The sequence below is a fragment of the Heliconius melpomene genome, chromosome 13, assembly GCF_056956725.1.
Source record: "Heliconius melpomene rosina isolate 202511_hmr_F chromosome 13, ASM5695672v1, whole genome shotgun sequence".
Lineage (NCBI taxonomy): Eukaryota > Metazoa > Arthropoda > Insecta > Lepidoptera > Nymphalidae > Heliconius > Heliconius melpomene.
Window position 1 is genome coordinate 14,399,855 of NC_140401.1, and position 12,078 is coordinate 14,411,932.

Below are 12,078 nucleotides of genomic sequence, written 5' to 3' on the forward strand. Positions count from 1 at the left end.
AGGTGTTCTTTCTCACAAACGTCCTAAAGAATTGTTACACTCTAATTGTACCTAGAAACCGTTTACCTAGTTCTTGATAGAATGTCGCTAACATTTTATATTATTATATTTATTAATGACCAACAATAAGATAAATCATCAAGGATAGAAATGTACTCGTATTTTTAACCGACTTCTGTAAGAAGAGGAGGTTCTCAATTCGACTATTTTTTATTTAATAAATGCTCAAATTCATATTCAAGTAGAAATATTTAATTATCTTCCTTTCGTGTCATATTTGTTCTGCAATGCAGATGGGTAGACAAAGAAAAAAATACGAGGACACTCAGTTCTCTGTTTTCCGTTCAAATTTGAGACTACGTGCCGAGTGGTGTTATTAATCTCACTTCGTCAAGTAGGAAGGGAAAATGAAAATAATAAATTCCGCCGAGTGGAGTTCGAACTTGCGACCGAAAAGCGGTAGTATATTATTATGCTATTTCACTACACCACAATGGCCTATACTATAAAATACAAATAAACCTAAACAATCAAGTGCGGTACATGTGATATTTATTCTAGGCATAACTATTTCAAAACCATTTTTTAAAATTGGCAAGTATTCAAAAGCTTTTCAGACCACAGCTTTTACAATTTCTGGTGGTCTTAACCCCATTTCCCTAAAAGTTCGGCGCTTTGATGCTCCGCATCCGGTACACTCGACTTTACCCGGAAGTCGATAGTTTTAAGTTTCCAACACGCTATCACACAGCAAGCTTTAAAGAACAGTCACTTTCAGAATTTCAAGCAAAAGCGTAATATTATGGAGACTAAGAATAAATTTAAAAGAAATTTTACGTTTGTTGAACCGTTATACAAAAAACCTAAAACAAGAAATATAAGTGATAGTGGAAAAAAAGTTCCATGTGTTGACAGGACAGTTAAACTACGAGGCGATGATTTTAATGTCAAGACGATTGTAACACATAGCGGTGTAAATGTGACAAATCTTAATCGTGAAATAAATAAAGGATATAGAGTTGCATTACCCGGTGCTTGTGACAGAAGTCTTTTTGTGAAAGATGTTGAACGTTTTAAAGACACTGATTTAGCTAAAGAACTAAGAAAACAAAATAAACAAGGCTGGATTTACACTAAATCAGAATTAGTTAATCACAAAATGTTAGGCAATAGTAATAATTATATAAACAAAGTAAATAATGTAAGCTCAAATGAAATAAATAATATTGGTAAAGATGAACACATAATAGTCCATCAGGTATTTTTTGTAAAAGTAAAATTATATTTGCATTTCCAAGAGTTTCATGTACTAATTGAGCTGTATTTACTATTTTTTTAAGATCCCTGACACTTGGCTGAGAGTGTATCCTGCTCCAAAATTGTCTGAGGAGACTACATATTCTGTGTTAGTAAGATGTCTCTTGTGCCAACTGGGACTTGCAACTTTTTTAGTCATTTGGACTTTAATTGCAATTTTCACTGTACAATCGTTTGAAGGTAATTCAAATAAATTAAAGAAAATTATGTCATTTAACAACCAACACTTTTGGCTTATGTCAAGGCATATGTTTCCATAGGGCCCCACGAAACTAGAGTCTCGTTGGAATTCGAAAAAGAACAAAATCAACTGGTTATCGACCTCGCAACAGAACTCAGACAGGTATTTATCAAAAATTTCGAACACTATATTTTATATATGAAAGTTGAATTATTGTTAATTCAATTTACTTGCATAAATTTTTCAGTTTCTGTAAATTTTTATATTGAAATTTGGAAAATAAAAACCATTAATAATAAGTTTGTTAAAAAAAACTAATAAATTAATTTTCACAACAACATGAAAGGATATCCGGAATGAAAAACTGTATGTGATATATTTAAATCTATTATAATTTTTCCTTATCAATATTTATTTGAATATAAATTAGCAGTGAATATAAAATGATAATACGGCGTTTTGAAAGTAAATTTATGAAAATTTTACAAGTTAATTCCACAGATAGGAATAAATTGGCGCTATCATCTTTCGCCGTAATCTTTAGCTTTCCGGTAATATTATATTATTATTATTATTAAAAGCTACCTAGATATATATTTGAGATAAGATAAGTAGATAATTATATCTTAAAAACCAAATTATTTATTTTCATCTTCACGCTTTTTCTCGCATACGGTAGAGAGAAGCTAATGTCGAAACATTCCGTTCTCCATCTTAGGCCCGAATTTTTGACCCTGTGTGTTCAGTTGCGAAGCGAAAATAGTACAATAAAAATATTACATAGATTTTTCAGAGTGGGGATCAAATCCACAACCATTAGATGTAATCGCCATGACGGTATAATATTTGTGCACGAATACGAAATACAAAAACTTCCATGCGCAATATGCCAGTTTTATTCCAATATATTCAAGTACATTTAAAATATAGCTTATGTTTATTTTAAGCGTATGCCAGTTTAAGTTTAACCTCAGTTTATAGGTTTCGACGTACTTTTGAGTGTATTTTCGAATGTTGTAAGTGCCTCGTATGAATCGACACGAACAACTTTTTCCTTTACCCCCGTATGTATATTTGAATTTAATTTGCATAATGTTTAATCATACTTGTACTACCGATATATATCCTTTATTATTGTATTTATGTTTTAGTTTCACGCACTATCCTGTATATAGCGAGGTAGGCAGACAACCTAGAGTTAAGACAAACAATTCCCCATTTTTTACTACATCGACTTATAGTATAATAAGAGTATACGTGACTTTTATGGCTTCAATTTTTTCCCCAATCGGGTAAAGCGCGGCGTTGAGTTTCGCTACTCAACACACAATGTCTCGAAATCTGGATGGGAAATAACCCTCAGGCAGAGGGCCACTTCCCTGCTCTCTGTCTTCTTGCTATATGGGTAATAAATTGTGAAGCTAAAAATTTAAGTAAGGCAGCGATATCGAAGTGCAACTGTACGGAAACATCAAAACCTTCCATTTCGATGCACCGGGCAAAGTAATAACTCAGAATTTACACTAAGAGTACTTATAAAGCTATTTGAAGAATTGCATTCTATAAATTCTTATCAACTAGCTTTTGTAGTAAGGATGTGAATTATGAACTAGTAATATTACTTTTAAACTTCGAAAAATTGTTCTAGTTTATAGTATTAAAGATTTAGTATACCTTTAGAAAATACGATAATTTTACATGATAACGTCATAAGAAAAGTTCAAAAGCAAAGCACGTTGTTGAGTTGCACCACTCAACACGCAACGCCTCCAGAATTCGGCGAAAAGAAGGGAGCTTAGTGTCTTAGTGTCTTAGCACTAAGCTCCCTTTGAATATCCTGCTACAAGCGTAGAGCTGAAAAAAAAGTCATACATAACTGATAACAACTTAATAGGTATACGAAACCGCATCCTCACTGAGAATCTGAAACGTCTACTGTCTTTGTGACATCTGGGCTATTTCCTACCAATTATTTATAAGCCAGGCTACGGATGATGGGAAATAGCAAATTTGCCATTCCATATCCTCGCTTATCTCTTCTAGTTAAAATCCAAATTTCCTTGCATATAAGGGAGGGAGGCTCGAATTGCTTTAATTGCTGTGGTTCAATAACTGAGCTTGTCTCGTTGGGGCATGTTCAATCTTACCTTAGAGTTATCTTTAGAATTTCGATACGATTTTCCAGTAATCTTTGGAAATTTTTGTTTTGTGTTATTTACGATATCGAAATATTGTTTTAAAATAGCACAAATGTTTGTTTTCTAGACTTATATGTATGCACAATGTTAATTTTCTTTGTTATCCAGATTTAAAGAGCAGAGTTTTTTTCAGCGCTACTGAGGTACTCTCATAATACGAGTATAATTTGAATCTATACTAATATAATAAAGCGGAAGAGTTTGTTTGTTTGTTTGTTTGTTTGCACGCTAAGATCTCTGGATCTACTGGTCCGATTTACTTTGTTTTTGTTTTGTATGAAAGCTGCATTCTTCAGAAGTGTTATAGGCTATATAATATTACATTACACATATATACTAATAAATTAAAATACTTTCTAATTTGACATGCAATTTATTCTGCCATGTTAATAACAACCGTCACAAATGTCTTTAATTAGCAGGGTGTTTTATTAGTGAATTGAAAATAATTAATTAATTCCCACGAGTAGGTATCGAACCCACAAACAACGACGATCTTAAATTAAATACATATACATATATTATAATAACCCTTAAGAAACAAATATTTCATTTCAATTTACAAGAACTTTAAGTAAAAAGAACAGAATATTTTACCAATTAATCATAATTCCACTGTAGCTAAGAAACTTTTCCCACAAATAATAAAACACGCTGTATACGCGGTATAACACGTTCTTCAATTACGAAGATAATATAAAATGTAGGCTAAAGGTTATTATAAATAATGAATATACCTTAAAGAAGCTGAGAATAGATTATTATATATATATATATATATATATTTCTTTTTTGATGAAGATTTTTCAGAATAAATAAGATTTTAAATCTATATCGTTATAGTGAAATAGTAGAAATATTTAGAATTATACGAGAGCTGGTTGGTTCTCTTTTCAAATAAGGGAAAGAGCGGTGTATTAAAAATAAAGTTTTTAAAGGGTTTATTGAAATATTTTTGTACATGTCGCCTGGCTTGACGAAGTACGGCGTTAATTTCCGTAATTTTATCTCACTGAACGAGACGAGACAACTCTGGCTGCTGGAAAATAATAAAAACGCGGCCTTGAGTTCCACTACTTAAACACGGAGTGGTTAAATATTCGGTATATACGTCGAATACAGTGTGAAACTAAAAAAATAAGCAAACATTTTTCACAAATAAATATATTCGAGAATACCGTTTTGTTTTTATCTGCATGATTTTTCGTCAAATGACGGCGTTGTCACGGTCGTGTAGGTACATATCTCACAAAATATCGGCCGCCAAAACTATAGGAATCCATGCGCGAATATTGATTTACCGTGATCAAATGTTTAGAAACCTACGTATATTCAAGCCATATTTAAATGTCATTTATTTTTTATTTGACAATTATAAAAAGAGAATTACGATATGATGTACTTGGAATATATTTGCTCAGAAAAGCGCAGGAAGATACAATTTCAGTTTACTACGTTTTTTTTATATATTTACAACAATCATAATATTATAGATATTGTGAAAGTACCTTAATAAAAATAACAATTATAATAACTTTCAAAAACAATTGTACACAATAAAAAACATCACTTCCGGTAATACCATGAAATTGGGCTCCAATATAAAATATTTTTAGCACCCAACAGTAAATACTTTTACGTTCGCATACATTCTACTTAACTGTCCTTAATATCAAAAATACATAAAAAGGTTAAAGGTAGATAGCGTTTTATATAGAATTACACTCTGACGTTTACAGCCAATAAATCTTATGAGACATTGTTATTTTTTTATAACTACAGTACGGTCGGCGAGTCGTGGTCACTCTGATGTTAACTGCAGATGGGTGCGCAGATTTAATTATAGGATTTTTTCTTACTTTTTATTATTATTTTTCTCGTCGTACTACAGTTAAAATTCCGGGAACTTAGTTTTATGGTGGCCACGACACATCGGCCGTACTGTATGCTTCTTTAAACACGCACGCCTTCTGTGGCTTAACGAAAGAAATTTTTGTGACATCTTGTTTTGTTCTTCGTTCTCCCCCTTTTAGATAAATTAAATACAATTTTCGAAGTGTAATTTGAAGTCGCAATACGTGTCGCTGTTCTGTGTGCGTGTGCTTCTCTAGATTTTCTCTTCTTCAAAAAATTTTATTACTTGCCTTTCAATAGTAATATATATATATATATAGTCAGGGTTCTTAAGAATGTAGTTTTGGTTAACATTTGCCTTCATTTATCTAAAATGTTTGCCATATCTTATTCTATTTCAATTCTGTGTTCGATTTCTATTCGTTGGAATCAATTATTTTCATTCCTTCCCTCACAAAAATAACGTCTCTCGAAAATTGGACAGTAAGTTAAGAAGGCAAAGTTCAAGGTTCTGTCTACCCTGCGTCTATGAGATAGAGCGTGAAACACTACTTACTCTGCGTCAACAAATACTTTAACAAAACCCTAATAAATATACACTTATTTCACATTAAAGTTTAAACCACGTCCTACTTACTATAAGAGTACACAAAGCTATTTAAAGGAGTACATTTTAACAAGAGAATCTCTCTTGACAGCGGACCTGATTTAAAGCATTTAAGTCTCAACCTGAGCGGTTTTGTTTACTGAAGGATCTCAACAAGTAAAGTCGTACCTGCTTTGTTTTATTCATTTTATTGTTAGTACAATTGTCCGTTTTCAAGAGCGAAATGCCGTCTGTTTTAAATAGACGTCTTTGAGAAGTGGAAAATGTTGGTAATAGAAAAAAATGCTTCACGCTTATTCCAGTTTAGCAGGATAGAGAGAGCTAGTGTAAAGACAGTCGTTCCAAACCTTATGCCAAATTTAGAACACATTACGTGATGAGTAGCGCTACTCAATGTCGCCTTTCGACTACCAGAGCGTTAAAATGAATATATTTAATTCCTTAGAAATTAGAAAAATACTACGTAAATATTAATTTATGGTGAATCGAACCCACAAACGTCGTTAACATTCAGACGTTTTCCCACTGCGCTTCAACAGTCTCATGCATAAAAATAAAAATGTTAACTATTACACATAAAATAACTTTCCTTAAACACAGTAAACCCGCGTGACATTTAAAAATTTGTTAAAGTTAATATTAGTTTAAGATCGCATTAAAGTAGAACAAGATGAGCTATCGCGGAGCGCTGGTTAGCGTCAAAATTACCTCATTTTTCACAAGCAACGCGATTAAATTCAGTGGCCGTGAAAAATACAATGTTATTTATTTTCTTTTACACTGTTTTTATCACCTAAGTACGACGTTGAAAGGGATTATATGTATAAAAAATATGTTGAATGGAGGAACTCAGAGGAACGTTTGGCGTTAAGCCATTCTTTTTCTTACCAAAGCTATAGAGGCCATAGAAATAATTTATTTCTGTGACAGGGAATCGAATGCACGACCTTCGTGTTTATAATCAGACGAATTATTTGAAATTGAACTTCAAATTGAAACTCAAAATTTGAATTTGAACTTGAGCGCGCACTTTTATAATAATAGCTTATCATTACATTCGACGATTTACATTTCGAAAATAAAATTTGATGCTTAATTTCAAACTAAAATAGTCATACATCATAATTTATATATTAATTGCCTTTTTTGCACACTTGTTAACTAACTCTAAGAAGTATTAACCGCCAGCTAGCTCCAAGGACTGGCAAGGCTGTATAATATTACTCACTATTTTATCTCAGCTTCCAAGACATCCGCCGCAATTAATCTGATTCACGTTTCTTAGTTACGGACACAGTACGTATTTTATGGCTTTATTATTATATTTTAAATAATACTAGTAATCGTCAGTAACTTTGCGTAGATTTTAAGACGTGGAAAATCCCGTTTTCCACATATAGCAGGGTAACTTAGGTAGGTAGAGGGAACCTGGGAACCTAATATTAAGAAACTCAATACAATATACAAATAAAGTCTTTAAATATATATATACTCGGCAATCAATTGGAACTTGGTTAGCTGAAAAACTCAATTGGCATTCAGATAACAATTGTTTTTAAAACAATGCCTGTTGTGCAACTGCATTGATACTGCTCTCGCTCTGGTTAGAACGAGGTTTGCGGCTTAGAATGTATTTATTGAATTCTAAATCTTTTTTGTCGGTATAATTGCAACATACTGTATATTTTTTTAGTTAATTTTGTCATTTCGTAGTATAATTGCGTCTTTAGTACATAATAAGTTATGTAGATGGTTATAGGTTAAAATCTTATAAGGAGCACAGGTAGTAATTCATATAAGTCTTGTTGTAAATAACAATTAAGAAGAAAGAAAGAATTTCATATAAATTTATTAGTAAACAGAAGGTCTATAGTAAATAAAATTAAATAGATGATTAATCTTTATATCTTATTTGGTGCATATGACAAGTTTAGAACATAAATGTTTTACCAAGATAGATTGATTTTTTGACTAGAACAACCAAAGGCAGAACTAGACGTTTCTCTGTATGAAACGAAAAATGGAGAACAGAGAGTCTAAACACTAGGTTTTCTGTCCTAGTCTATGCAAAGAGTGAAGCTAAAAAAATATAATTATTGTATTATTAATTTTATCAATCAACAGATAACGCCGTTATCTACAAGATGGCGGCATGCGATCGAAAGACGTATAGAAGATGAACGTCAGCTCACGATGAATGCAGTGGGTGAGGGTGTGAGGATCAAACCTGGAAAGTTCTGGAATTTATCTGGAACATTCTTATTTGCTGTATATGTTATGACTGCTTTGGGTAAGTTGGGTAATATCCAACCTTGAACTATGTACAGATATTCCTATATTCCAAAAATTATGAGAGAGAAACATAATAATATGGCCACAAAATTTTCTTTTAATTTGCTCTGTAGGATTTGGCGCTCCAGTACCACACACTGTATGGGGGAGGACTTCGGCTTTGATATACGCCATCCTAGCCATACCTACGCATATATATTTAAGTAAGTATTGATATTTAAAATTAACGATACCAACTATAAGACATTTTTCCCTACTTTCCGCTGTGTTTTGGAGGCATTGCTGATAAGTTGAGAAGTGGAACTTAACGCCAAGCTTTGCCTCGTTACCAGAGTGAGAAAATATAAAAATATTAAATACTTTTTTAAATTTCTAAATATAGACATATGAACCTATATATTCATTATTAATTTCATTGTTCAAACTATGGAACTATAAGATAAACTAATCGATCTTTGCAGTGGTTAACTTAAGCACTTGTGTGATAGCTCGTACCGAAGCATACGCTAAACATTTGAGAGAAAGCTTTTGCAAAGATGGGAAATCTGAATCTGACAACAAAAGAGGTAAGAAATAATTGAATTATTTCATGTCAAGTATTTTATGTTCATAGTCCATTAATAAGAAATTGTGGACTCGAATATAAAAATATTTCCTAATACTTAAATTACTTAGTACCTATTTACATTCCAATAAAAATTTGTCCTAACTTGAAATCGAACCCACGATATTGGACTCAATAATCAAAGTTACTTACTACTTCACAAACAAACAAGTATAACTTTACTCAAGCTTAAAATTATTAATTGAAAAATATTATCTTGAACTAAAAGTTATCGCATTGCAAATATAATTCAATTTACATTCCATTTATCATCCGTTCACAGTTCACTGATTGTTTGCAATTTTATGAACTTTAAGAGTTCTTCCTATGAAACTAGTCGCTTTCTGTTTAACGTCAGAACGAATGTTGTTAATCTATATAAAGTCATTTAAAGTTAATTGCAGTTAAGTCGGTATTAGTTTTAAATCGGTAACTACTGCTATATACATTGTAAGATATTCTTCGTAATTCCCTTTAAAGTGGTGGCAAAATTATTTATTATTCTTCCTTAAAAAATAATAATAAATTAGAGGGAACCTGGTGTTGAGACACTCCGTTCTCCAAGTTTCCAGACACTGTGTATTGAGTGGCGGAACTCTATGAAGAGCTTTGTGACACCAGGGCGTGGAAATGAAAATAATTTATTTCCCCGAGTGAGAATTAAAAGCAAAAAAGCCTTGGGTTTACAGTCAGACTCTCTGTAGGACAGCCGCAACTTCTGTCTACAATAAATGTTTTATTCCATTGCAGAATGCCCAAACCATAGCCGCAACGCAGAATTGTTAAAATCAAATAGAGTTGTACATAAACATATTACGGTACGATTTTTACTTACCACTTTAAACAATAAATAAGAAATAGGTTCACACCTATGGGGGAGAATGTAGTGTTATGACACTTCATTCTCCACCTTCCACTTGAATTTAAAAGATAGCATGTTCAACCATAGCAGGTTAATAAAAAATATTTTAAGCACTCACGTTCCCTCCAGTTCACAAGCACTATCCTACCCCACCCATACCCCACCAGGGTAGGTGTTTCGGTAGGAACTTAATCACCTAATCACCTCTTTATACTGTAAATATTTCAGCGTTGTCTAAAACTACTTACCGGAGCCCACTGTATACCATTCGCCACTATATCATACTATATAATGGGAGTAATATCGTTCGGGGTACTACGGGAGAAAACACCATCAGAAACTGTCATGTTTCCTTTAGAATTTACTACGACTGGAGGCTTGGAGAGGGTAAGTTATGTCCAAATATGCATAGCAAGCAGGTATATATGGACACTCGATACGATAAAGTTTGTATTTATTAGCTTAGAATATATTATGTATGTATATTCTAAGGACGTCAAAGATTAATGAAGTTAAATAATCTGTTTCGGCTTAAAAGTTTTAAAAAATTAACAAACTAACGCTATTTTAATAAATCAAAAATGTATTAGATAAAATCAGAGCAATAAACAATAACTTCATGGGTATAAATGAACATTTTATAAGTAATTTTACAGTAAATTCATGCTCAAATTTAAAAATATAATAACGCCCGGTATCGGTTATATCGTTTATATCAAAAAAGCCTACCGCGACGACGCAATGTATTTTTATATAAATGACGTCTCTTTTCTAGTATATAAGAGTAGCTTATATACTAAAAAGAGACGTTTAAACTATGTCTATAAATAAACTTCTTCTTCTTCTTCTTCTTCTTCTTGGCATTAATCCCGCAACCAGCGCTTCCTTAGACGTCCGGGACGTCTATAAATAAACATAGGATAACAATATAGATTAATATCAGTATCACAGAAAGCCTCAATAATTCTCAATATCTGATTTCAATCTAACACACAATACAATACTCATATGAAGTTATGAAGACTAGAACAAGCTACATGCGTGGGCTCTTGCAATTTCAACTTTAGATCAATTTCATACATTCAGATTAAGTTCATATAACTTCCTAGGAACTTGCTTTAATATCAATATATGTACATAATAAACCAATCTAATATACATACGTATTTAGAAAACTATAGTAGGAGTTGATTTATTTATAGCATAGATGTTATCGCACAGCAGATAAGGTGAACCTAATGTTAAGTATGGAATTTATCGCCTTAAGTAGAAATTGAACCTACAACCATTGTGCCAGTCAGGTGCTGTCTCATTACACCAGGATGGCCTCTACAAATAAACACCTATATATTTTTAATACTCTATATCTGTTCACAAAAAATTAAATGATAGTTATTTCAGGTAGAGGATTATGTGAGGGTCCTCTACGGATTCTACGTGGAAGGAGCTATGTGTCTTCTTGCCTGTGTTCTAGCAATATTACGACGGCACAGCAATTCAACTATTACCAGTTTATCAAACACTTATAGATTATTCGAAACAGACGAGTGTACTGATTGTATAAATATAAGCAGAGAACGAGTGTGATGATTGTAAGCTTATTTTATTATACTTGTTTAAAAAAACAATTGTTTTTTTCTTCAGTTTTAATCAGTATATATTGAATCTACAACGTGGTATTCACACCCTTCTGCACTATACCACGAGAGAGAGATGAGATTGAGGCTTTGATTTTAATTGAGGCAAATTAAAATATTATTATTTTACTTAATAAATAAAGCACTACATAATTACATAAAATTGAGTGGTGACTTAGCTTTTAAGGAAAATACAACATGAAAAGAAAATATTAATTTAAAATAGCGACATTTTATACATTAATAGCGCTTGTAAGACTTTTTTAAATTAGTAGAGTTTAATCCACTTCAAAGTACGATGATGCCACAAATTGAGGGAAAATGAAGAACGGAGTGTCTTATCACTCACTAGCTTTCCTCAGTGTGTGTACTCAGCTGTAAGCGTGTAAGCTAAAAAAATCTAAATATTTTCTCTTCTCGAATCTTACTTATTATTTAAAACCTGTCAAATGTTGAGTACTCACGTCGATACGTCTTCGAAGAAAGGAAAATATGTCAGGGGCCAATTTGCAAAATTCACGAAAAT

At 32.2% G+C, this 12,078-nt stretch overlaps 1 protein-coding gene across 1 annotated transcript; it reads left to right on the forward strand.

Moving 5' to 3' along the window:
- The first annotated feature begins 802 nt into the window (after positions 1–802).
- LOC146533073 (uncharacterized) lies at positions 803–11,531 on the forward strand. The gene is made up of 9 exons (XM_085196329.1): positions 803–1,258; positions 1,341–1,497; positions 1,578–1,660; positions 8,282–8,447; positions 8,563–8,652; positions 8,911–9,015; positions 9,804–9,871; positions 10,144–10,302; positions 11,317–11,531. Exons 1-9 carry the CDS (start codon positions 803–805, stop codon positions 11,500–11,502), a joined length of 1,470 nt encoding a protein of 489 aa, XP_085052455.1. The 3' UTR covers positions 11,503–11,531.
- Positions 11,532–12,078: the final 547 nt, after the last annotated feature.

Excerpts from the sequence above, each read along its gene's own strand:
- LOC146533073 (XM_085196329.1), top strand. The coding sequence starts at position 803 with ATGGAGACTAAGAATAAATTTAAAAGAAATTTTACGTTTGTTGAACCG. Across the intron at positions 9,016-9,803 it reads TGAATCTGACAACAAAAGAG|AATGCCCAAACCATAGCCGC; the intron begins GTAAGAAATAAT and ends ATTCCATTGCAG. Across the intron at positions 10,303-11,316 it reads CGACTGGAGGCTTGGAGAGG|GTAGAGGATTATGTGAGGGT; the intron begins GTAAGTTATGTC and ends TAGTTATTTCAG.